This window comes from Salvelinus alpinus, chromosome 25 (assembly GCF_045679555.1).
Source record: "Salvelinus alpinus chromosome 25, SLU_Salpinus.1, whole genome shotgun sequence".
Lineage (NCBI taxonomy): Eukaryota > Metazoa > Chordata > Actinopteri > Salmoniformes > Salmonidae > Salvelinus > Salvelinus alpinus.
In genome coordinates this window covers 16,489,918-16,517,749 of record NC_092110.1, presented here as the reverse complement: position 1 = coordinate 16,517,749, position 27,832 = coordinate 16,489,918, and the positions used below count along the sequence as shown (strand labels likewise).

Below are 27,832 nucleotides of genomic sequence, written 5' to 3'. Positions count from 1 at the left end.
GCCAATGTAAACTCAGATTTTTTTGTTATAAATATGAACTTTATCAAACAATACATGCATGTATTGTGTAACATGAAGTCCTATGAGTGTCATCTGATGAAGATAATCAAAGGTTAGTGATTCATTTTATCTCTATTTCTGCTTTTTCTGACTGCTATCTTTCGCTGGAAAAATGGCTGTGCTTATTGTGGTTTGGTGGTGACCTAACATAATCGTTTGTAGTGCTTTCGCTGAAAAGCATATTTGAAATCGGACACTTTGGTGGGATTAACAACAAGATTACCTTTAAAATTATATAAGACACATGTATGTTTGAGGAATTTTAATTATGAGATTTCTGTTGTTTGAATTTGGCGCCCTGCACTTTCACTGGCTGTTGTCATATCGATCCCGGTAGCGGGATTGCAGCCATAAGAAGTTTTAACAAAAGAAAATACACACATCTCATTTCAGAATAAATATTTTAGTCATAAATGTGGTTCAAGTAATCACAAAAACAAGGGGCAAATCATTACTGAGAGCTAAGGCTCTATACAAAGGAGAACTTTTAAAGTTAAACATATCAACAAATAATTCTTACTAGTAACATACTTACTAGTAACCCCCAACATATTTGACTTATCTTATCATTTTTGAATATAGTACTACAATCAAACAAATGCAACTATATACAAATAAACCCAATACAATTATATACATCAGAAATATTAATATAATTACCTGAAACCTGTATTCAAAAAGAGACTTAAACACAGTTTGTAATTCCATAACATGTTGAGAAATGTAGGTTTTCTTCATAGGAATTCATGTAATTTTATTGATCCAAACTTAATACAACTTCATTTTTTTGTAATTTCTACGGTATACTAGGCCTATAGTTGTTTTATCAAAACATACATCCAACCCCAGAAAAATGGTCAAACATATTTTATGATGCTTAAAGTGCAATATTTAAAATAAGGGGTTTCACAAATTCTGGGCAAAGCACATACACAGGACAAATGCCCTCACCTTAACCCAGACACACAGTCCCCTAACATTAACACTATTCAAGATAATGTCATAAAAGTAAAACAAATACAAATAAATAACCAAACAAAAACATACTTAGCCAGTTGCAACACATTGTTGGTCCCTTGTGAAACCGCTTCTTAAATATTTGTTGGATCTGACATTTTATTTGGTTATTTTACACTACATCAGGAGTAAGACATGAGATAGGGGTGGAAATGGTTTGGGATATAATTGTATTAAATATAATTTAACATAAACTAAAATTAAACTAAGTCATTAATTATGATTGAACCAGTACATCCATTTTAATAACCATATAATAGTACATTTGAAACATTCAATAAAAATACTGCATAAAGTCATGCATCCCTGAAACTGTAAGGAACCACAACAATCAACAGCTCATTATTTTTAAAATAACATATCAATGTCATTAGCAAAATTTCTGTATATAAAACTCTCTAAAAGCATTAATATCAAGTAGAAAACAATTAAACAAACCTTTTCAGCAGCAACGTCTTTCAAGAGAAAAGCACAGACAGCCAGGAGTGTTGCAAAGAGAAGCAAATGGTCTACATTTCAGTGCAAATAGAAATTCAGCAAAAAGCCTCTCCCTTGTCCACTGACTACCACAACCCCATGACCAGATAAGAATCACATGCGGTCAGAATAACAGGACCGTGTCTGAGGTCAAGATGTGGTCAGTAGAATAATAACGTGCTTTGCTTGGCCTCATGCAACACACTCTGCTCGGCCACTAGGCCTACTTATGAGTCCTCTAAGGCAGGAGAGCACAATGTAGCAGTATTAGTATACTGTATATCAAATCTCAACTATCAAAAAGTTATGGTTAATATGCCGCAGATAACATGACAATACACATTGTCCCGGACTACCTGTAGAGTGCATCACTAAACCAGCATTCATTAAGAAGAAAAGCTCTCTCTCTCTCTGGCAGAACCTCAATTGGTTTTGCTCGACTCCTCATGTCCTCTCCTCCATCCACTGCTTGCCTGCTTTTGAAAAAGGTCAAAGGTAATCGAGGAGCAGAGGCGAGGAGAGGAAATGTGGAAACAAATCCACTTGTATGAAATGAGACTCTCCTTCTCCACTTTCGCATTATCAGCCAAATTATATTTACAGGGGTGGAATCCCAAAATAAATTTGTAAAGTGATAAAAACAAATGTAGCTTGTTGTGCAACACATTTTATAGATAAAATATGTTCATGCTTTTCTCCTTTGAGAAAACAACAGCTGATTCAAAGGGGGTGTGGCAGATTTTTAAACACTTCTGCGCTAGCCGCCGGGAGGATACTCTTGTGCATCCTCTGCCAAAGTAGGTAATTGAGGAGTTGAGCATACTTCACTGTTTGCCTACTAACGAATTGACACTCTCCTCGACCATTCAACCACTTATCGTTTTCCGGGTTACAGAGTAGGAGTATGAAAAGGATGGACTTTTTCCCATTCTCTCTCCTCCCTCTCTCTCACTCCCTTCGGTCCTCATCTAGTTCCTCCTCAGAGAGCGTGTCATGAGGGGTGGAGGGGTGGGGCACGACATGACCTTTGACCCCTCCTTTTCTGTTCTGCAAGAAGTCCTGGATCTCCCCCGGCAACAGGCGGAACTTCTCCTGGTACTCCGCCTCCACCGCACCCTGCAGCTAGGGTCAGTGGTCAGGGGTTAGAGTTAGGCGTTTGCGGTTTATGGTAATCCAAAATGGCGCAGCAGTAAGACGTGTTTGTTTTCGTCCCATGTAAATATTGTTAGCCTCTGCTAGCGGTCTTTACCTTTAGCTCGGACTCCTGCAGCTTTAGTCTGGATAACCCGGATAATACCTGCCAGTCTGCACAGTGCGATACCAGCCCTGAGCATATCGGACTGCTTTTTTCCACTACATCACCTGATTCCTGCCGCAAGCTTTGGACCATCACAATGGATCTAGCTAATGGTTACCGAGGAGCTATTGTGGCTAACACCCTTGTCCAGAAGCATGCACCATTTAGCCTTGAGCTAGGCCCATCTCCCAGCTACCAAACGAAGTACACCAACTACAACACTTCTCTTGTCAATTGGTCTGGACCCTTTGTCGACACGGAGCCCAGCCGATCCATCACGACTGGTCTGCTGGTCTGCTGACGTAACTCGGCCGATTTGCTCTCAACCGGCCTCTGCATTGTGGATGTTTGGTGATGATCCATCTGCTATTCCCGGCCTGCTAGCTCCCTGAACGCCGTGTCTCCCGCTCGCTCAACGTAGTAATCAACTACCGAACGGTTCCCTGTTTCATCTCGTGCTGCTCATTGGACCCTATGATCACTCGGCTACACAGCCGATGACTGCTGTACTGTCCATTAACACGGTACTTAATTTTGTTTATCTGTCTCAAATCTGCCTCAAACTCAGGCCCTGTGTGTAGCTAACTGACCCTCTCTGCCCATTCATCGCCATATACCCGTTGTTGTTGTCCTAGCTGTTTACCCGTTGTTGTCTCACCCGTTGTTGTCTTAGCTCTCCCAATCAACACCTGTGATTGCGTATGCCTTTCTCTAATGTCAATATGCCTTGTATACTGTTGTTTAGGGCAGCTCTCATTGTTTTATTTTACTGTGGAGCCCCTAGTCCTGCTCAACATGCCTTAGATAGCTCCTTTGTCCCACCCCCCACACATGCAGAGACCACGCCCAGCTTAACTGGCGCCTCCAGAGATGTAACCTCTCTCATCGTCACTCAATGCCTAGGTTTACCCCCACTGTACTCATGCCCTACCTTACCCTTGTCTGTACACTATGCCCTGAATCTATCCTACCACGACCAGAAATCTGCTCCTTTTATTCTCTGTTCCCAACGCACTAGACAACCAGTTCTTATAGCCTTTAGCCGTACCCTCATCCTACTCCTCCTCTGTTCCTCTGGTGATGTAGAGGTTAACCCAGGCCCTGTGTGTCCCCAGGCGCTCTCATTTGTTTACTTCTGCAACCGTAAAAGCCTTGGGTTCATGCATGTTAACATCAGAAGCCTCCTCCCTAAATTTGCTATATTCACTGCTTTAGCACACTCCGCCAACCCTGATGTGCTAGCCGTGTCTGAATCCTGGCCACCAAAAACTCAGAAATGTCCATCCCCAATTACAACATTTTCCATTAAGACAGAACTGCTTAAGGGGGCGGAATTGCAAACTACTGTAGAGATAGCCTGCAGAGTTCTGTCATACTATCCAGGTCTATGCCCAAACAGTTCGAGCTTCTACTTTTAAAGATCCATCTCTCCTGAAATAAGTCCCTCACTGTTGTCGCCTGTTATAGAACCCCCTCAGCTCCTAGCTGTGCCCTGGACACCATATGTGAATTGATTGCCCCCCATCTATCGTCAGAGTTCGTCCTGCTAGGTGACCTAAATTGGGATATGCTTAGCACCCTGGCCGTCCTACAATCTAAGCTAGAGGCCCTCAATCTCACACAAATGATCAAGAAACCTACCAGGTACAACCCCAAATCCGTAAACATGGGCACCCTCATAGATACAGTGGGGCAAAAAAGTATTTAGTCAGCCACCAATTGTGCAAGTTCTCCCACTTAAAAAGATGAGAGAGGCCTGTAATTTTCATCATAGGTACACTTCAACTATAATTATTTTCCACCATACTTATTTTCCACCATAATTTGCAAATAAATTCATTAAAAATCCTACAATGTGATTTTCTGGATTTCTTTTCTAATTTTGTCTGTCATAGTTGAAGTGTACCTATGATGAAAATTACAGGCCTCTCTCATCTTTTTAAGTGGGAGAACTTGCACAATTGGTGGCTGACTAAAAACTTTTTTGCCCCACTGTATAATCCTGACCAACTTGCCCTCTAAATAAACCTCTGCTGTTTTCAACCAGGATCTCAGCGATCACTGCCTCATTGCCTGCATCCGTTATGGGTCCGTGGTCAAACGACCACCCTTCATCACTGTCAAACACTCCCTAGAACACTTCAGCAAGCAGGTCTTTCTAATCAACCTGGCCCAGGTATCCTGGAAGGATATTGACCTCATCCCGTCAGTAGAGGATGCCTGGTTGTTCTTTAAAAGTGCTTTCCTCACCATCTTAAATAAGCATGCCCCTTTCAAAAAATGTAGAACTAAGTACAGATACAGCCCTTGGTTCACTCCAGACTTGACTGCCCTTGACCAGCACAAAAACACCCCTGTGGCATACTGCACTAGCTTCGAATAGTCCCCGCGATATGCAACTTTTCAGGGAAGTCAGGAATCAATACACACAGTTAGGAAAGCAAAAGCTAGCTTTTTCAAACAGAAATTTGCATCCTGCAGCACTAATTCCAAAAAGTTTTGGGAGACAGTGAAGTCCATGGAGAATAAGAGTACCTCCTACCCAGCTGCCCACTGTACTGAGACTAGAAAACACTGTCACCACTGATAAATCCACAATAATTGAGAATTTCAATAAGCATTTCTCTACGGCTGGCCATGCTTTCCATCTGGCTTTCCATCTGGCTACCCCAACCCCGGCCAACAGCTCTGCACCCCCCGCAGCAACCGGCCCAAGCCCCCCTGCTTCTCCTTCACCCAAATCCAGACAGCTGATGTTCTGAAAGAGCTGCAAAATCTGGATCCCTACAAATCAGCTGGGCTAGACAATCTGGACCCTCTCTTCCTAAAATTATCCGACGCAATTGTTGCAACCCCTATTACTAGTCTGTTCAACCTCTCTTTCGTATCATCTGAGATTCCTAAAGTTTGGAAAGCAGCCGCGGTCATCCCCTTCTTCAAAGGGGGAGACACTCTAGACCCAAACTGTTACAGACCTATATCCACCCTGCCCAGCCTTTCTGAAGTCTTCGAAAGCCAAGTGAACAAACAGATCACCGACCATTTGGAATCCCACCGTAACTTCTCCGCTATGCAATCTGGTTTCCGAGCTGGTCACTGGTGCACCTCAGCCACGCTCAAGGTCCTAAACGATATCATAACTGCCATCGTTAAAAGACAGTACTGTGCAGCCGTCTTCGTCAACCTGGCCAAGGCTTTCGACTCTGTCAATCACCGCATTCTTATCGGCAGACTCAACAGCCTTGGATTCTCTAATGACTGCCTCGCCTGGTTCACTAACTACTTTTCAGATAGAGTTCAGTGTGTCAAATCGGAGGGCCTGTTGTCCGGACCTCTGGCAGTCCCTATGGGGGTGCCACAGGGTTCAATTCTTGGGCCGACTCTTTTCTCTGTATATATCAATGATGTCGCTCTTGCTGCGGGTGATTCTTTGATCCACCTCTACGCAGACGACACCATTCTGTATACATCTGGCACTTCTTTGGACACTGTGTTAACAAACCTCCAAACGAGCTTCAACGCCATACAACACTCCTTCCGTGGCCTCCAACTGCTCTTAAATGCTAGTAAAACGAAATGCATGCTCTTCAACCGATCGCTGCCCGCACCTGCCCGCCCGACTAGCATCACTACTCTGCACGGTTCCGACTTAGAATATGTGGACAACTATAAATACCTAGGTATCTGGCTAGACTGTAAACTCTCCTTCCAGACTCACATTAAGCATCTCCAATCCAAATTTTAATCTAGAATCGGCTTCCTATTTCACAACAAAGCCTCCTTCACTCATGCTGCCAAACATACCCTCGTAAAACTGACTATCCTACCGATCCTTGACTTTGGCGATGTCATTTACAAAATAGCCTCCAACACTCTACTCAACAAATTGGATGCAGTCTATCACAGTGTCATCCGTTTTGTCACCAAAGCCCCATATACTACCCACCACTGCGACCTGTATGCTCTCGTTGGCTGGCCCTCGCTATATATTCGTCGCCAGACCTACTGGCTCCAGGTCATCTATAAATCTTTGCTAGGTAAAGCTCCGCCTTATCTCAGCTCACTGGTCCCCATAGCAACACCCACCCGTAGCACACGTTCCAGCAGGTATATTTCACTGGTCATCCCCAAAGCCAACACCTCTTTTGGCCGCCTTTCCTTCCAGTTCTCTGCTGCCAATGACTGGAACGAATTGCAAAAATCACTGAAGTTGGAGACTTATATCTCCCTCACTAACTTTAAGCATCAGCTGTCAGAGCAGCTTACCGATCGCTGCAGGTGTACACAGCCCATCTGTAAATAGCCCATCCAACCAACCAACCAGCCAACTACCTACCTCATCCCCATATTTGTTTTTGTTTTTCTGCTTTTTTGCACACAAGTATTTTTACTTGCACATCCTCATCTGCACATCTATCACTCCAGTGTAAATTGCTAAATTGTAATTACTTTGCCACTATTGGCCTATTTATTGCCTTACCTCCTTACTTAATTTGCACACACTGTATACAGATTTTTCTATTGTGTTATTGACTGTACGATTGTTTATCCCATGTGTAACTCTGTGTTGTTTTTGTCACACTGCTTTGCTTTATCTTGGCCAGGTCGCAGTTGTAAATGAGAACTTGTTCTCAACTGGCCTACCTGGTTAAATAAAGGTTAAATAAATAAATAAGGGCTACGGGGTTAAAGGTTAGAGGTCATGGGTTAGTTGGTGTGTCACCTTTGGTTTTTCATCCAGAATCTGTTGCTGGATGCCTTTGTGCTGCTCCACCAGTCTCTCTTGACGTTTTGCCTGGGCATCCTCCAGCTAGAGCAGAGAACAGAGAGGTTACCTTCAGTGATTGGACCACTCGTTCCTGGAATCGCTATCACTATAACAGTACTTGACGTCACGCAGATGATTCACCAACAGGAGTTTTGAGTGATGTCTGTCCCCAAACCCTTTCATCCTTACCCTCTTGATGTTCTGTACCACTTCATTCACATATGATTTGTTGATCTCCAACTTCTCCCTGACAACAGAAGAAGAAATACAATCATACACATAGGCTGTATTTCTATCTCTCTGTCAAACACACACACACACACACACACACACACACACACACACACACACACACACACACACACACACACACACACACACACACACACACACACACACACACACACACACACACACACACACACACACACACACACACACACACACACACACACACACACACACACACACACACACACACACACACACACACACACACAGAGTTCTCTCTTACTCTTCAGCCAAGTGCTTCTCTTTCGTCATTGCTTCTTTGATTTTCTCTGTTCTCCTCTTTTCCATTTTCTTTTTCAGGTCTTTCTTTTCTCTACAACGGTGGAGCATCACAAATTAGATATTTTATAGAATTGTTTACAATTATATCTCTATAATACACTCACTTTACGACTCTGTTAAACTGACGTCTCACAGTCATGTCAAACTCACTTGTCACAGATGTCTTTTAATTTCTTCATCTGGTTGTTCTGGCTTTCCTCAGTCACCGTAGTCAGTTTCTCCATCAGCTGCAATAGTGGTGAGTATTAGAATGTACAGTTATATAATGTATTAATGTGTGTGTGTGTGTTACCTGTTTGATATGTTCTCTTTTGAGGTATTTCTCGCTGTAGTATTGTTCCTGCCTCAGCTCCAGTAGCTGTTGCTGTTGTTGTTCTCTCAGCTCCCCCAGTTGGTCCTCTCCCTCCTCATCAAACTGCTTCAGTTCAGCCTCCCCTCCAGGCGTCAAACTTCTACAACACACACACACACACACACACAAAAGGGACATGAGTCAGGGTTAGGGACAACGCACACATACACACACAATGCAACACTCTACCTTACTTCCCCCCCTCCACCCTACCTACCTTGTCTTACCATGTTGTTTAGTCTTCAGGAGAGCGTTGTGTCTGCGTGTGTGTTGGTTCTTAGCCTGGTTGTATTTGGTGGTATGTTCCTTCACCATCTCCAAAGTCTTCTTCTGGTGTCTCTTCACCACATCCTTCATCTCCCTGTAGTGTCTTTTCTGCTCCCGCATGATCAGCTTCTGTTGCCTGAGCTCCTCTAGTGTGGCCGCCTCCATATCTGAACCGGCAGAGACCACACAGTCGAGCACATAGACTACACACCACAGCCACACTGTCTTATACTGACCACACACAATCCCGCCCCCTGATCCCTCTGACCTATCAGAACGCTCTGCACCATGTCTTCAGTCTTCAACGCTGGTTTGGCTGGTTCTGAAAAGACAACAAAAACACTAATATTGGTTGGCGGCACACCATTTAAATGGGGAAATTAATTAATGTCAATACATCTGCGGTGACATTGTAGCAGTATTGGGTGTGACTTTGGCAGATAGAAGTTGGTGGGTCAGGAGTCAGAAGTCCAGGGTTACCTGTGGCTGCAGGCTGAGGTGTGTTAGTAGGAGTCCTGGGTGTGACGGTAGGGCTGGGGCTGAGACCGTTCTCCAGAGGAGCAGGTCGTAGGTTCGATTTTGGCTCAGCGGGCCCTGGCTGATCAGCATTAGCCTCAACCTTTATAACACAAAAACATTAACAGCATTTAACATTACAATCAACACCAGCAACAACAGCAATGTAACAGTATTTCCAAATGCATGTATATCAAGGAGAACCCGTTTTTACTGTCCATAATCCCCTTTCGACCACAAAACCCTAGTTTGAACACAAACCTCTTTGCTGGTCTCCTCCTCCCCTTCCTCTAGGGTGAGAGCAGCCAGCTGCTGGGACCGCTGCTCCAGGAGATTCACATACCGGATGGGGTTAGACAGCGCCTCGATCACATCTACACACACGAACACACACACACACACACATTAGGGATTAGCCTTGATGCAATGTGGGCAAGCTGAAGAAAAAGACTACTTCTCTGAGGCCAGATATTCCTGCCACACGTGCACGTGTTCCTTACCACTGATGACTAAGCTGGTATTAAGCTTATACAGAGACCTCCAGGTCTAATAGGCATTGTCATACACCAGACCTACCTGCAAAGGTGTCTGGGACATAATCCTTCACTTCAATGTAGACAAACACAGCAGGCAGAATCAGAGACTGGTTCTTCTCATTCCTCAAGCCGATGTAGCGATAACCTGAGACAGACAGAACATAGTTAATAACCTGAGGACAGGAGAGGAAAACAGAGGACAATAAGGACTACAGAGAGAAAGAAACACAAAACTATTTGCAGAAACAGTGTTTACTGTTTACAGGTAAATATAATGTTGTTCCTGTTCCCAAGAAAGCTAAGATATCTGAGCTAAATGACTATCGCTCCGTAGCACTCACTTCCGTCATCATGAAGTGCTTTGAGAGACTAGTCAAGGACTATATCACCTCCACCCTACCTGACACCCTAGACCCACTCCAATTTGCTTACCGCCCCAATAGGTCCACAGACGACGCAATCACACTGCACACTGCCCTAACCCATCTGGACAAGAGGGCCTCAACCTCTCCTTCACCTAATCCACAAATATCCATCTGTCTTCCCTATATCAACACATCGCTCTCCTCTCCTCCATCAAACACATTCCAAAGCCTTCTGGGTCGCTACAGATTCTTTCTATTCAAGGCTTCGTCTCTATCATTTATTTAATATCTCAATGTTCAACACCAACAACGACGAGACGGCCTACAGGGAGGAGGTGAGGGCCCTCGGAGTGTGGTGTCAGGAAAATAACCTCACACTCAATGTCAACAAAACAAAGGAGATGCTCGTGGACTTCAGGAAACAGCAGAGGGAGCACCCCACTATCCATATCGACGGGACAGTAGTAGAGAAGGTGGAAAGTTTTAAGTTCCTCGGCGTACACATCACGGACAAACTGAAATGGTCCACCCACACAGACAACGTGTTGAAGAAAGCGCAATAGCGCTTCAGGAGGCTGAAGAAATTTGGCTTGTCACCAAAAACACTCACAAACTTTTACAGATGCACAATTGAGAGTATCCTGTCGGGCTGTATCACCGCCTGGTACGGCAACTGCTCCACCCACAACTGTAAGGCTCTCCAGAGGGTAGTGAGGTCTGCACAACGCATCACCGGGGGCAAACTACCTGCCCTCCAGGACACCTACACCACCCGATGTCACAGGAAGGCCAAAAAGATCAACAACCACCCGAGCCACTGCCTGTTCACCCCGCTATCATCCAGAAGGCGAGGTCAGTACAGGTGCATCAAAGCAGGGACCGAGAGACTAAAAAACAGCTTCTATCTCAAGGCCATCAGACTGTTAAACAGCCATCAATAACATTGAGTGGCTGCTGCCAACATACTGACTCATCTCTAGCCACTTTAATAATTAAAAATTGAATGTAATAAATGTATCACAAACCACTTTAAACAATGCCACTTTATATAATGTTTACATACCCTACATTACTCATCTCATATGTATATGCTGTACTCTATACCATCTACTGCATCTTGCCTGTGCCGTTCGGCCATCGCCATATATTTTTATGTACATATTCTTATTCATTCCTTTACACTTGTGTGTATAAGGTAGTTGTTGTGAAATTGTTAGATTACTTGTTAGATATTACTGCATGGTCGGAACTAGAAGCACAAGCATTTCGCTACACTCGCATTAACATCTGCTAACCATGTGTATGTGACAAATAACATTTGATTTGATTTGATTTACCGGGCCGTATGGCTGGCACAGGGATAATACGGTGACCTATGAACTTTCCTCCTTCCTCAAATGCAGCAATCCTCAGAGAGGCCAATGTCGGGAGAACCACCTGCAAAAACACAATTAGACACAGTCATACATTGATATACCTTAATATTATACACAGTTATACAGTTAAAATAATACAGTTTTACACAGTTAAACTGTTACACTTCAATATTATACGCTACCTATGGTTATACAGTTTGCCTGAATCCTGAAGATTTGAGTTAGCTCTCTGAGCTAATGCCTAGGTTTTAGCTCAGAGGGCTAACACAGTCCAGTCTTATGGCATTTAGGGGACCTGGGTTCCAACCCAGTCGGTCATACTGTTGTCTCACCTTCTTGAAGATGATTGGGTCCTCGTCCCAGACAGGGTTGATAGCGTTGCTTTGGGATGTCTTGGTCTTCAGGGCTTTTCTCCTGGTGTCCACAGGAAGACCAAACATGTCGAGCTCTACGTACACACCTACCTTCTTGTCGCTCAGAAACTGGCCTGATATTATCTGTAGGAGAGAGACGCTCAGTTTAAATGGGCTAATTATATCCACGCTTTAGTCTAAACTACAGTAACTGGTTAACCTTGACAGACAGTGTGTTGGTTGGGTTATGGTTATGGTTAGAGTATTCTGTAACTTCTACCTTGACCTTGACTGTGTTAGCCACAATGCCGTCCACGGTGCTCTCAGCGAACGGGTCAAAGTGTTTGTCTGGTCGTCTCATGAACTCTGGTTTCAGTCTGTAGCCGCTCTTCCCATTGTACTCATACATGCCCAGGTTCAACTGCATAGACAGATCTGAGAGAGAGAGAGAGAGAGAGAGGGATAAAGAAAGAGAGAGAGACAGAGGTCATGGTGAGGTCAGAGGTTAAGCGAGGTCAGGGGTCACAGGTCAAGTAGGCAGGCCTCACCTATAGTTTGGAAGTTGAGCGCCACCAGCTGGCAGCCAGCGTTCCAGAAGAGTTGTGGCATGTAGTTGGAAGAGTCCACCCTAGTGCCTTTAGGGTAGATACGACTCAACTGCTGCTTGTTATATCTGAGAGGACATGTTAAAGACATGACATTACATTATAGTAAGAACACTCTTACTAGAACACTCCACCTGGCACAGCCAGAAGAGGACTGGCCACCCCTCAGAGCCTGGATCCTCTCTAGGTTTCTTCCTAGGTTCCTGCCTTTCTAGGGAGTTTTTCCAAGCCACTGTGCTTCTACGTCTGAATTGCTTGCTGTTTGGGTTTCTGTATAGCACTTTGTGACATCGGCTGATGTAAAAAGGGCTTTATAAATACATTTGATTGATTGATTGATCTTAGAACCAACAAGGGTTCTTTGACTGTTCCCTAGGAGAAGAACCCATTTTGGTTCCAGATAGGAATTTTTTGGTTCCCATGTAGGAGCCTTTCCACATTGGGGTTCTACATGGAACCCAAAAGAGTGCTACCTGGAACCAAAAAGGGGTCCTCCTATGGGAACAGCCACAGAACCCTTTTGGAACCCTTTTTCTAAGAGTGTAGAGTAGGGCCTGTATATTAGTCAACTGCATTGATGAGACTTAACTGCTGCTAATCTTCAATGGAATTCGCTAAAATAGAGAGCAACGCAAACCCTTAAGAGGGAAGTAATCAACCACACTACAAACTAATACTGAAGTAGAGTTAGGGTTCTGGGTTATTGTTGGGGTTATTTAGAGGGTAGCTGAATCTTAAGGATACTCCACAAACTCCACGGGCGACTTCGTGAGGTGCTCCAGAGCTTTAGTCTCCACAAATGATGACATTTGATAGCTACGATTAACCTCTGGGGAAAGAACATAATGGTTTATTATGCATTTGCGTGTTTATGCGCTCATATGTGTGTATACACTGAGTATACAAAACATTAAGAACACCTGCTCTTTCCATGACAGACTGACCAATTGAATCCAGGTGAAAGCTAGGATTCCTTACTGATGTCACTTGTTAAATCCACTTCAATCAGTGTAGATGAAGTGGAGGAGACAGGTTAAAGAAGGACTTTTAAGCCTTTTGACAATTGAGGGTGAATGGGCAAGACAAAACATTTAAGTGCATTTGAATAGGGTATGGTAGTAGGTGCCAGGTGCACTGGTTTGTGTCAAGAACTGCAACGCTGCTGTTTTTTTATACACAACAGTTTCCCGTGTGTATCAAGAATGGTCCACCACCCAAAGGACATCCAGCCAACTTGACACAACTTTGGGAAGCATTGGAATCAACATGTGTTCCATGTGAATGTGTTCCTAATGTTTGGTATACTCAGTATATATGCAGTGAGCCAGCATACTTTTGGACGCCTCGAAGGAGTTAAACTTGGTGGGCTGGACGTAGTTGACCAGAGTGGACATCTCCTCTGTGGCTACGGCCTCCCGCTCCTCTGCTGTCCCCTGGAGACAAAGTCATCACATAACAGGCAGCCATGTTACCCTAACCCTGACACTCCCCTCTAACCTACATCAGCAGTGTTAAAGGGTAACCAAGTAACCATGGTAGCAGAGTACAAGCTACTGAACTCACCTCATCTGATGTCTTCTTACAGTCATCGTCATCATCATCATCGTCATCATCATCGTCTTCACCCTCTATTTCTCCTGAAATAATGTTTACATTTTCATATACTCTAAAAGTGTTTTTGTTGTTGTTGTCATCTCTTATAAAAGGCTTCTAGAGAGCCTCACCAGCTGTGATGGTAGTGATGAAGACGATGAACATGATTATTATTATTATCATAATTTTTATGCATTAGGGCACACTTGCAGACAGCCTCACCTTCTGTAATGTTGCTAGGAGACGAGGGTTCATCTGTTGCCTGTTCTGCTGCTACGCTCTGGTTGGTTGGGTGCTCTGCCATTCTCTTGTTGCCATGGGCAGCCAAGGGCTTGTGGGATTTCTTGTTCTTAATGAGGATCTTACCTATCAGCTCCTGAGGACTTGGCAGGGGTACCCCAGACTCCAGCTAACACACACACAAACAAACAGACACACACACACACGCACAGGCAACGCACACACATATCAGTGTACATGCATGCAAGTGTGTGTGTGTGTGTGGGGAGGGGAGGGGAGGGGAGGGGGGGGGGGGGGGGGGGGGTTGGTGGGGTGCGCATGTGTCCTAAAAACTTACAGGATATTTCTCCAGTGGGTCAATCAGTAGTGCATCTCCAAAAATCGACCTACAGTATTCTGCCATCTTGGCTTGTTGCTTCGGCCTTTTAGGATTAGAGATCAGGGGTCAGGATTAAAGAGCAGTTCACCAAATATTTTCTAATATATTCGCCTATTAATATATATATATATGTTCACTCACGAGTCCACATGGTTTTCGAAGGACAGAATGACAGGAAAAGGAGAGGTTTTGAAAGCACACTCAGCGATGGCCTCAATCACCTCCTGTAGAGTAAAAGGAGAAGTTATAATAGTTGGTTATTTTATTACACATATATACACTGAGTGTACAAAACATTAGGTGTGTCAAGAACTGCAACGCTTGAGTGTGTCAAGAACTGCAACGCTGCTGGGTTTTTCACGCTCGACAGTTTCCCGTGTTTCAAGAATAGTCCACCACCCAAAGGACATCCAGCCAATGGCAGGCCAGTGGTCAAAAACGGGTAATTGATGAAAGAAGAAAAAGAAGGCTGACATGAATTGTGCAGAGTAACAGATGGGCAACAGTTTGTCAACTGACAGTACAACATTCGTGCCCAAAGACCCAGAAAAGAATGCACAACTCATCGTACATTGACACAAATTGGGGTATGGCAGCCAACGACCTTATAGAGTTCCACTTCTTTTAGCAAAAAACAAGAAACTGCCGTTGCAGTGGGCTAAGGAACGAAAACACTTGGCACTGGAGAATTTGAAAAACATTGCCTGGTCTGGTGAATCCTGGTTCCTGCTGTTTCACGCTGATGGGAGGACGAGGGTATGAAGAAAACCACATGAGTACATGCATCTATCCAGCAGTGGAAAAAGTACCCAAATATCATACTTGAGTAAAAGTAAAGATACCTTAATATAAAATGACTCAAGTAAAAGTCAAAGTCACCCAGTAAAATACTACTTGAGTAAAAGTCTAAAAGTATTTGGTTTCAAATATACTTAAGTATCAAAAGTAAATGTAATTGCTACAATATACCTAAGTATGAAAAGTAAAAGCAAAAATATAAATAATTTCATATTCCTTATATTAAGCAAACCATACGGCCTAATTTTCTTGTTTATTTTAATTTACAAATAGTCAGGGGCATGCTCCAACACTAACACATAATTTACAAATGAAGCATATGTTTAGTGAGTCTGTCAGATCAGAGGTAGTAGGGATGACAAGGGATGTTCTCTTGATAAGTGTGTGAATTTGACAATTTTCCTGTCCTGCTGTCACGACTTCCGCCGAAGTCGGCTCCTCTTCTTGTTCGGGCGGCGTTCAGCGGTTGACGTCACCGGCTTTCTAGCCATCGCCGCTCCATTTTTCATGTATCCATTTGTTTTGTCTTGTTCCCTGCACACCTGGTTTTCATTCCCCAATCAATTCATATGTATTTATTCCTCTGTTCCCCATCATGTCTTTGTGTAGGATTGTTTGTGTTACGTGTATTTTGCTATTGTGGATATTGTTACACGCATTACTTTTTGTCTATGTTCCGTGTTTTGAGCACATTTTATGTATTTTGTGCTGTTATTTTTGACCGGAATAAAAAGTGTGCTTGTTCACTACACCTCCAATACATACTCCTAACACCTGCTAAGCATTTAAAATGTAACGAGTACTTTTGGGTGTCAGGGAAAATGTATGGAGTAAACAGTATATACTTTTCTCTAGGAATGTAGTGAAGTTAAAGTAAAAGTTGTCAAAATTAGAAATAGTAAAGTACAGATACCCCAAAAAACTACTTAAGTAGTACTTTAAAGAATTTTTACACTACTGCATCTATCACGCACCGTGTCAACATTGAAGGCAGGTTGTGGTGGTTTCATGGTGTGGGTTGTGTTTTCATGGCACACTTTGGCCCCTTGATAAAAGTGGCGCAATGTTTGAATGCCCCAGGATATCATTGCCATTTTTACATCATTTAGCAGACACTCTTCCCCAGAGCAACTTACAGTAGTGAGTACATACATTTTCATTATTTTTCACACTAGTCCCCCGTGGGAATCAAACCCACAACCCTGGTGTTACAAGCACCATGCCCAACTAACTGAGCCACACATTGCCAATCAGGTGCATCCCTTCATGGCAGCAGTGTATCCATCTGTGAAAATATTTTTTTCAGCAGGATAATGCCCAATGACACAAAGCTAGGATTGTCCAGGAATGGTTCCACGAACATGACAGTGAATTCAGCTTACTGCAGTGGCCTGCCACGTCCGATATAGACTATATTTGAATAAAATGATCCGTTTTAGAAGCAGAGACAAGGCAAAGACTAATGTAGCCTTGACACAGATGAATGGAGTTAGCCTTGATGCAGGAGATTTCAGAGCATGTGTGTGTTTGTGTGTGCGTGCGAGCGGCGTGCGACGTGCGTGTACCTTAAAGCAGATCTCTGAGGTCATGGTGAAGCCGTGTGTGATGACTGGTTCCTCCTCTGTGGTCCGTCCTTTCCAACAGTCTAACTCCACACACCGACAGCCTGCCAACATCACTTGACGGTACATCTCCACTGACGAACTACCTGCCAGCTGCCCCGCTATACACACACACACACACATACACGTACACACACATATTTATAAATATATATAGGCCTACACACAGACTAGATTTGTGTGAGTCAACAAATAATAGGTGTGTGTGTGTGTGTGTGTGTGTGTGTGTGTGTGTGTGTGTGTGTGTGTGTGTGTGTGTGTGTGTGTGTGTGTGTGTGTGTGTGTGTGTGTGTGTGTGTGTGTGTGTGTGTGTGTGTGTGTGTGTGTGTGTGTGTGTGTGTGTGTGTGTGTGTGTGTGTGTGTGTGTGTTAGTGATGCCAGAGTCAGCTGTTTGTTCAATGGAAGAAGTTTGGAACTATCAAGACTCTTCCTAGAGCTGGCCTCCTGGCCAAACTGAGCAATCGGGGGAGAAGGGCCTTGGTCAGGGAGGTGACCAAGAGCCCTATGGTCACTCTGACAGAGCTCCAGAGTTCCTCTGTCAAGATGGGAGAACCTTCCAGAAGGACAACAATCTCTGCAGCACTCCACCAATCAGGACTTTAAGGTAGAGTGGCCAGACGGAAGCCACTTCTCAGTAAAAGCACATGACAGCCCACTTGGAGTTTGCCAAAAGACACCTAAAGGACTCTCAGACCATGAGAAACAAGATTCTCTGGTCTGATGAAACCAAGATTGAACTTCTTTGGCCTGAATGCCAAGCGTCACATCTGGAGGAAACCAGGCACCGCTCATCACCTGGCCAATACCATCCCTGCAGTGAAGTATGGTGGTGGCAGCAGCATCATCATGCTGTGTAGATATTGTTCAGCAGCAGGGACTGGGAGACTAGTCAGGATCGAATGAAAGATGAACGGAGTAAAGTACATAGAGATCCTTGATGAAAACCTGCTCCAGAGAGCTCAGACTGGGGCGAAGGTTCACCTTCTAACAGGACAACGACCCTAAACACACAGCCAAGACAACGCAGGAGTGGCTTCTGAATGTCATTGAGTGGCCCTGCCAGAGCCCGGACTTGAACCTGATCAAACATCTCTGGAGAGACCTGAACAATCTGTGCAGCGATGCTCCCCTTCCAACCTGACAAAGCTTGAAAGGATCTGCAGAGAAGAATAGGAGAAACTCCCCAAGTGTGCCATGCATGTACCGTCATACCCAAGAAGACGTGAGGCTGTAATCACTGCCAAAGGTGCTTCAACAAAGTACTGAGTAAAGGGTCTGAGTACTTATGTAAATCTGATATTTCAATTTTGTATTTTTTATAATTTGCAAAAACATCTAAAAATGTGTTTTTGCTTTGTCATTATGGGGTATTGTGTGTACTGTAGATTGATGATTTAAAAACAACAACAATTTAATCAATTTTAGAATAAGGCTGTCAGATAACAAAATAATTTCTGAATGCACTGAAGATATGTTTCCAGTTATAATTTCTATTTGTTCCTCAACTTATCTATCATTACATATACAGTATGCACCTTATCTTCTGTCATTATGTTTCCCTAGAAGACGAAATAAACCCTTGCTCACCAGAATAATGTCTTAAATCAAAAGAATGAATGCTTCATTCTAGTTGACATCGAAAAAGTTTTCTCTGTCATCTCTGCTTCTTTGCGGAGCAAAGACATTTGGGGACCTGGGAGAAAACACAATAACTCGACAACAACAAAAACCAGGAAAGATTTTCTATGCAAAATGTCAAAATGACATCAGTTTGACCGGTTGTAAGGAAATAGAAAGCTATGAAAACGACCCAAGATGTTTCTGATAAGATTACAGTTTGGCTTGGATGTGTCACGTATACTCCCTCTTTGGCCTCTAGGTCACCAGACTGCTGATTATTACGCACACCTGTCACTATCGTCACGTGCACCAGCGCTTATTGACACCCACCTAGACTCCATTACCTCCTTGATTACCTGCCCTATTTATGTCACTCCCTTTGGTTCCTTCCCCAGGCGTTATTGTTTCTGTTTCATGTCTATGTGCTGTTTGTGTTTCTTGTTTTGTATTATGTTCCGTTTATTTATTAAATATGCACTCCCTGTACTTTCTTACAGAATAACGCCTCAACAAAGGGAAGCATCAGGGAGTGTTTTTTTGTTGTGTTGGAGGTGACATCAGGTCTGGGTTCCACTGCCGGAGCAACCGAGGATGCCTCAGCCTGCTTTTCAGGCTTTCATGCCTCAGCCGGTACATCGGGGTGTCAAGACTCGGTTGGCGGGTCAAGTGTCTGTTGCCGAGTCTACCGAGGATGCCTCAGCTAGCTCGTCAGGCTTCCATGCCTTCCAAGGCTCGGCAGGCTCCCATGCCACAACTTGCTCGCCAGGCTCCTGCGCATCAGGCTGCTAGTCAGGTTCCTGTGCCCCTATGGAGGCGACAGATCCGCTCCTGATCCCCGGAACGTTCCCCTGGTTGGCGTCCTGCGGCGGGAGCCGCGCGTCGGAGAGAGGGTGCTGTATCGTCTGCTCCTTCTTTTGCGCTCTAGCCATGCCCCAGCCGGCTCAACAGGTTCCCACGCTCCGGGAACCTTCCTGCTCTGGCCTCTAGGTCACCAGACTGCTGATTATGCACACCTGTCACCATCGTCACACGCACCAGCACTTATTGACACTCACCTAGACTCCATTACCTCCTTGATTACCTGCCCTATATATGTCACTCCCTTTGGTTCCTCCCCCAGGCGTTATTGTTTCTGTTTCAGTTTCATGTCTATGTGCTATTCTTGTTGTGTATTATGTTCCGTTTATTTATTAAATATTCACTCCCTGTACTTGCTTCCCGACTCTCAGCATACATCGTTACAAGATGCATATTTTATATGGATGAAATAGCCTACTATCAGCTTTTAAGATGCTGATTAAAAATAGCTATACAGACAGTATCTAACTTCGCATTCTCTCAAGATGCTGAAATAAATCATCCAGGTAACCTGTGATACAAGTCAGTATTTGACATCCATCCATGTCTGAGGAAGTCAGGAGATGACGTGGAAACCAGCCACTCTGGGCAACAGTAAGCACTGTTACCTTCAAGTAGATTTTGGTTTTGCTAGGGCGATGTGGACGGGAATAGCGGATGGGCGTACGCATCTGTCTCTGATTCCAAAGGCTGCAAGTTGGAATCCAGCAATAAAAAAGTTGTGTTTGACATTTTTGTTCCAAGCCTATCCCATACCTTAACTCTTTCCTTAAACATTCTGAGTTAATGGCTAACCTTAAGCATTTGGAGTTAATGCCTAAACTTAACCTTAAACACTTGATGTTTGGAAGAACTTCAAAATTTGACATTTGAGAAACATGGGTGAACATCTAATTCTGACTGTGAGAGCTGGTAGCAGCCAGTAAATAAAAATGTTCCACTTCTGTTCCCGTCTTGTTACTCTCTATTTGTATAGCGCCTCACAATCATAACACATAACAGAGCCCGGCACTGCTTTCATCCTCTTACCACTTAAAATCTTTCCCAAACATTACTTTTCTTGCCCTCCCTTCTCTTTATTTTTAACTCTCCATTTCACAGCTTTTCTTTTATTGAATTACACTCGAGATTGTCCTTTTTGCCTCTGTGGATCTACATTAACTTTTTCTGCCCGTTCCCAAAAGCATTTCATGATTGGCATAAAGCCTATTTGGCGTGCATAGGCTACAGTTAGGCCCTAAAGCGTAAGCTTACGCACTAATGCCAGATAACCTAAAATAATGAGAGAAAAACCTCAAAGTAGCCTATAAATAAAAATGGCACAAGAATTATACATTTATGATACAGTACATTATGGATTTAAGGTATTGTGTTCTCTTTATTCAACCAACCAACCAACCCACCCGCCACCCACCCACCCCTCAACCACACAATATTTCATGACCCTAAATCACTCATGTGTGTGTGTACCTGTGAGGTAGGTGTTATGTGAGGAGTTGATGAAGTAGTGAGACAGAGGGAAGGTCATGTCTTCGGACTGGTCCAGCTTCTCAGGAGGAATCACTCCGTTCTCATCAGACACAAGGTACTTGCTGAGCCCCTCCAACGTGATCAGGCCTACAGAACACACAGGCACAAAGTATTCAGACCCCTTTACTTTTCCCACATTTTGTTACGTTACAGCCTTATTCTAAAATGGATTAAATAAAAAAATCATCAGCAATCTACACACAATACCCCATAATGACAAAGCGAAACAGGTTTTTAGAAACTTGATAATTTATTAAAAATTAAAAACTGAAACACCTTATTTACATAAGTATTCAGACCCTTTGCTATGAGACTTGAAATTGAACTCAGGTGTCTTCTGTTTCCATTGATCATCCTTGAGATGTTTCTACAACTTGATTGGAGTCCACCTGTGGTAAATTCAATTGATTGGACATGATTTGGAAAGGCACACACCTGTCTATATAAGGTCGCACAGTTGCCAGTGCCTGTCAGAGCAAAAACCAAGTCATGAGGTCGAAGGAATTGTCCGTAGAGCTCCGAGACGGGTTTGTGTTGAGGCACAGATCTAGGGAAGGGTACCAAAACATTTCCGCGCATTGAAGGTCCCCAAAACCACAGTGGCCTCCATCATTCTTAAATGGAAGAAGTTTGGAACCACCAAGAGCTGGCCGCCCGGCCAAACTGAGCAATCAGGGGAGAAGGGCCTTGGTCAAGGAGGTGACCAAGAACACGATGGTCACTCTGACAGAGCTCTAGAGTTCCTCTGTGGAGATGGGAGAACATTCCAGAAGGACAACAATCTCTGCAACACTCCAACAATCAGGACTTTATGGTAGAGTGGCCAGACGGAAGCCACTCCTCAGTAAAAGACACATGACAGCCTGCTTGGAGTTTGCCAAAAGGCACCTAAAGGACTCTCAGACCATGAGAAACAAGATTCTCTGGTCTGATGAAACTAAGATTGAACTCATTGGCCTGAATGCCAAGTGTCACGTCTGGAGGAAACCTGGCACCATCCCAACAGTGAAGCATGATGGTGGCAGCATCATGCTGTGGGGATGTTTTTCAGCGGCAGGGACTGGAAGACTAGTCAGGATCGAGGGACAGAGAGATTCTTGATGAAAACCTGCCCCAGAGCGCTCAAGACCTCAGACTGGGGTGAAGGTTCACCTTCCAACAGGACAATGACCCTAAGCACACAGCCAAGACAATGCGGTAGTAGATTCGGGACAAGTCTCTGAATGTCCTTGAGTGGCCCAGCCAGAGCCTGGTCTTGAACCTGATCGAACATCTCCGCAGAGACCTGAAAATAGCTGTGCAGCAATGCTCCCCATCCAACCTGACAGTTTGAGAGGATCTGCAGAGAAGAATGGGCGAAACTCTCCAAATGCAGGTGTGCCAAACTTGTAGCGTCATACCCAAGACTCAAGGTTGTAATCGCTGCCAAAGGTGCTTCAAAGTACTGAGTAAAGGGTCTGAATACTTATGTACATGTGATATTTCCGTTATTAGTTTTTTTACACTTGCAACAATTTCTAAAATCCTATTTTTGCTTTGTCATTATGGGGTATTGTGTTGAGATTGATGAGGGGGAAAAACTGTAACGGTAAGACAGTAACGTAACAAATGTTGGAAAAGTCAAGGGGTCTGAATCATTTCCGAATGCACTGTATATACACAAAGACACTCATATCTCACACACACAAGTATGCATACATGCATGCACGCAAGCTTACACGTAGGCACAAACGCATGCACACAAAACACACACTCACACACACCTTGTTTGAGCAGGCTGTGGTTGAGTTCATATTTCTCCATCAGGGTCTGTGTCTGAGAGGGTCTGAGAGGAGGATACAGAATCTCATTCAGACGAGGATCTCTCTGCCTCTCATTAATGAACTCTGTCATCTGATCCACCGACAGGTAAGCACCCTTAGCACCTCTACAGAAAGAGAGAGAGAAATAGTCAGGAATTAGTGACTGTACATACTGCTGAGAGAAGACTGAGCTGAGTTCTGGCTGAACAGCAGAGGATTGGAGAGGAAGGATCAGAAAGGGTCAGGGTTTAGAGCTGGGTACCAGGAGGTAGTATCAGTACTTACTGCTGAGAGAAGACTGAGCTGAGTTCTGGCCGAGGACAGAGGTGGGAGAGGAAAGATCTGTAAAGGTCAGGGGTGAAGTCCTCAAGGGGAATAGAGTCACTCTGCAGAGGAACACAAATACCACTGAGATGATTCAGGTTTCAAGAAGTGATCATTTAAATAGTTGGCTTGAGTGTGAGAGGAAATAACTTCCAGTTAAAATACCACCACTACCAGCTTTATTATTGTATAGTATTCCATAGTTATAATCTATACCCGTCCAAATGGTAGGTTGCAGTGTTCCAAAGCCGTCTCCACCCTCTTTTTGTCCGCTGAGAACATGCGGACGATGCTGGATAAAAGGGGCAGGACATGCACAATATAAACCAATCACATCCCAACGGATTCACAGGGAGTTAATCAGTAGACACAGGAGTGACAACTAGTGTTCGAAGGGATGGGCTCTGAGCAAAGCGCTGCACAGATTCACTAATCTTGATCCCATAATGAGAGTTATTTGGGATACCAGGTAATTTATATAGATCAGTGATTCTGCACAACACCTTGCTCAGGACGATCCCCTAAAGTGATTGAGGAACCAATGGGATTCACTCACTTCTTCACTGGGATCCGGCCCTCTGAGTTTGGCTGCAGGGTCAGTCTGACATACCTGTTAGAGAAAGATTAGGAAAAAGGGAGACAGGAATACACACACCTCCGTCACACTAACATTTCCAGTGATCTCCATTGCTATCACAGATCTGTCTGGCACCCGCGTTTCCTTTTTAAATGCCGTAAAGATTTAATCAGCACCAAAATGTATTTTCCTGATAGACTCACGCTTTCTCCAGACTTGTTTCTCTGTTCATGTTGTGACTCAACAGGTTGGAGGCCAGAGAGAACAGCTCCTCAGCCCACTCCTATGCAACACAGAGACAAAGAGAGGGACAGTGTGTGTGTGTGTGTGTGTGTGTGTGTGTGTGTGTGTGTGTGTGTGTGTGTGTGTGTGTGTGTGTGTGTGTGTGTGTGTGTGTGTGTGTGTGTGTGTGTGTGTGTGTGTGTGTGTGTGTGTGTGTGTGTGTGTGTGTGTGTGTGTGTGTGTGTGTGTGTGTGTGTGTGTGTGTATATGTAAATGTATGTGTGTGTGTACCGTGGCCTCCTCCTCTTGCAGGGCCATGAAGTTGAGGTATGTGATGTTGACCATGTCCGGTCCTGTGACTATGGTCAGCAAACGATTTTCTATACGACCAACTAGGTTCCCCACATCAAGCAGCTCACGCAGCTTCGCCTCCTAGAGAGGACAGAGGGTCAGAGTTTAGGGGTTAGAGGTCAAGGTCACAGGTTAGACCAGGGGTGTCAGCTCCAGTCCTCAAAATGTGTTTTCATTTCAACATGGTACATCATTGATCAGTGTTACTGATTAGTATTGCTGATTGGCTAGGGAATCAGACTATGAATCAAAAGCAGTGATGAAAACCAATAGGAGCCTGGTTTGACACGCTTGAGTCAAGATTCAGAGGTCCTGGGGGTTAAGTACCTTTGGTGTTTTGGTGCTCTTCCCTGTTCTGGCATCCTTTATATGGGTGATGTCTAACAACTCTGTCTCCTGCAGGAGAGATAGTAGGGAGAAAGACAGAGAGGAAAAAGGATAGAGAGATAATGAGGGAGGGAGTAAAGACATGAGAGAAGGAGTGCGAGGGGTGTTAAAATATTCATCACTCACTCACTAACTCACTCAAAAACACACACACACACACACACACACACACACACACACACACACACACACACACACACACACACACACACACACACACACACACACACACACACACACACACACACACACACACACACAGGGGGACTAAGCCCCAGCAGGAAGCAGAATACACAGTGGGAGTCCCAAAGTGAGAGACAGCATGGCGTCTCCTCCACTTAGCTCCTGTGTGTGTGTGTGTGTGTGTGTGTGTGTGTGTGTGTGTGTGTGTGTGTGTGTGTGTGTGTGTGTGTGTGTGTGTGTGTGTGTGTGTGTGTGTGTGTGTGTGTGTGTGTGTGTGTGTGTGTGTGTGTGTGTGTGTGTGTGTGTGTGTGTGTGTGTGTGTGTGTGTGTACCTTGTTCTGGTCAGTCCAGTGAAGGAAGTATCCGTGTGGATCCACAGTCAGGGTGATGGGAGTCACTGTTGAGAGATCCTGGCCACATGGAGACAGAGATTAGCACACACACACACACACACACACACACACACACACACACACACACACACACACACACACACACACACACACACACACACACACACACACACACACACACACACACACACACACACACACACACACACACACACACACACACACACACACACACACACACACACACTTGACATTGTTGGTTGTGATTATGCATGTAATGTGGTTGTGAAAATGTTGTATTGTGTGTGTGTGTGTGTGTGTGTGTGTGTGTGTGTGTGTGTGTGTACGTGTGTATGTGTGTACATGTGTATAGGTGTGTATGTGCGCGTGTTTGCAAGAATGTGTGTTGGTATGTTGAAGGTTTTAAGCACAGAGCAAGGATACAGAGAAATGTGCTGGCATGTTGCTATGGTAACTGCCATGGTTAAAATCCCTCCTCGGTTAGCCGAAATGTTCCACCACATAAAAGAGAGAGATAGATAGAGGGAGAGAGAGTGTGTGTGTGCATTGGTGCGTACGTGTGTGTGTCAGTATATATTTCTAAGTAAAGAGGTAATTTGGGACCAAAGTGATTCATGCTTATGCAACGCCTTAGTCAAACCCAACTCAGCTTCTAACATGCGCACACACACACACACACACACACACACACACACACACACACACACACACACACACACACACACACACACACACACACACACACACACACACACACACACACACACACACACACACACACACACACACACACACACACACACACGTTACAACATATTTGCAACCACATGTATGACATGTGTAACATGTGTTACATGTGTAATCACAACCACAAACGTCAAGTGTGTGCACATTTTCATCTTAAATGTCTAGCACTTATCATTCCTAAAAGGAGTGTTAACAACACACTCACACACTGATACTCACATCATCCCATTTCATGAAACGGCTGCCATTCTGCAGAGTATCGGGGACGGTCGGGGGTTTAAGCTTCAGAGCATGTGTCCCTGGCTGAGCCCCTGCCATGGTACACACACACCTTCAACCAGCAGCGCGGGAAGTCCTCTTTCCCTTTCCGTCTATACTCTTTCTCCTCTCCTGTCTTCCTCTCCTCTTCTCTCCTCTTTAGTCAGTAGACTGAGAGGGTTGGATGATAGTGATCTGGTATGTACATCACTGAAACAAGCTGCATATCCATCTACAATCAACGGTGTCTTTTGCCCTGTCTAGTCAGTTCTGTAGAATCAACAGTATACTCCTCTTTAGTATAATGCGTCCTACTGTACTAGCTGACTGTCTTAGGGTTACTCTTCTAGTATCAGTGTCCTCTTGTATACCTAGTGTAAAACAAGATAATATAGTACTAGCTGTCCTGTTCTGTCAGCTCGCTCTGTGAGACATAACTGCTACTGCCTCCACACACTGACTCACTCTGACATGCGTATGGAGCCTGTACGCCCACACACACACAGACACACACACACAGACAAACACACAGACACACACACAGACACACACATACACAGACAGACAAAAAGAGAGAGAGATAATATGAAACCAATGTAGACAACTTATTGGATCCATAATCAATTATATCTATTTTTTAAATAAAATAATCATCAAAAACAATACAGAGGGTATGGGCTCCCACGTGCAGCACCATACCATAGAACCATACATACCTGTACAGGTTTTCCATCATGGTTGGTTGCAAAGGTTTGACTCCTAAAAAGCTTGACCTGTGGTCGGTGCGCGTGCGCGTCTGTACAGGACTACTGCAGGAGCTATTTCAGCTCCTACTCTCCCACTCCATCCTCAAGTGGTGAAGAGTCCTGAGTGTGTGGGCGAGCTACAGCATTTATTTAGTTGATATGGTGTGTGTGTATGGTTAATATAGTGTGTATGTGTGTGTGTGTGTGTGTGTGTGGTTAATATAGTGTGTATGTGTGTGTGTGTGTGTGTGTGTGTGTGTGTGTGTGTGTGTGTGTGTGTGTGTGTGTGTGTGTGTGTGTGTGTGTGTGTGTGTGTGTGTGTGTGTGTGTGTGTGTGTGTGTGTGTGTGTGTGTGTGTGTGTGTGTGTGCGTGCGTGCGTGTGTGCGTGTATGCATACATAAACCAAAGGCTTATGTGTACCCTCTACTCTCATCCAGTACTAAATAAAGAATAGTGTTGTTACAATGTGGATGCGATGATGACTGGAGAAGAGAGGAGAGGACATACAAACAGGCAGACAGCGTGCCCTTTACATTTCTACAGTACAATATACACACAATCAGTGTTTTGTTTCCCTGTGCCATGATTCTGGCATTGGACAAATCATCATAATGTATTATATATTTATTTATTTAACCTATATTTAACTAGGTAAGTC

General features: G+C 44.2%; 1 protein-coding gene across 2 annotated transcripts; it reads right to left on the bottom strand.

Moving 5' to 3' along the window:
- Positions 1-444: 444 nt before the first annotated feature.
- LOC139553470 (1-phosphatidylinositol 4,5-bisphosphate phosphodiesterase beta-1-like) lies at positions 445-27,250 on the bottom strand. 2 transcript variants are annotated; one of them, XM_071365815.1, is made up of 33 exons: positions 27,144-27,245; positions 26,389-26,911; positions 25,381-25,458; positions 24,806-24,874; positions 24,419-24,559; positions 24,109-24,188; positions 23,885-23,938; positions 23,545-23,620; positions 23,290-23,390; positions 22,966-23,129; positions 21,143-21,289; positions 17,138-17,295; positions 14,916-14,998; positions 14,733-14,817; positions 14,378-14,564; positions 14,126-14,199; positions 13,896-13,995; positions 13,307-13,391; positions 12,506-12,630; positions 12,238-12,392; positions 11,937-12,101; positions 11,566-11,665; positions 9,904-10,008; positions 9,589-9,701; positions 9,292-9,430; positions 9,080-9,133; positions 8,762-8,978; positions 8,485-8,644; positions 8,343-8,419; positions 8,134-8,223; positions 7,809-7,866; positions 7,575-7,661; positions 445-2,676 (listed from the first exon to the last, which is right to left on the bottom strand). In XM_071365815.1, the coding sequence occupies exons 2-33, from the start codon at positions 26,485-26,487 to the stop codon at positions 2,503-2,505; spliced, it is 3,600 nt and encodes a 1,199-aa protein (XP_071221916.1). In that variant the 5' UTR covers positions 26,488-26,911; positions 27,144-27,245; the 3' UTR covers positions 445-2,502. The 2 variants fall into 2 exon arrangements, with proteins under 2 accessions (XP_071221916.1, XP_071221917.1); XM_071365816.1 differs by lacking the exons at positions 445-2,676; positions 7,575-7,661; positions 7,809-7,866; positions 8,134-8,223; positions 8,343-8,419 and having other exon boundaries at positions 8,532-8,644; positions 8,772-8,978; positions 27,144-27,250.
- Between the last annotated feature and the right edge of the window lie 582 nt (positions 27,251-27,832).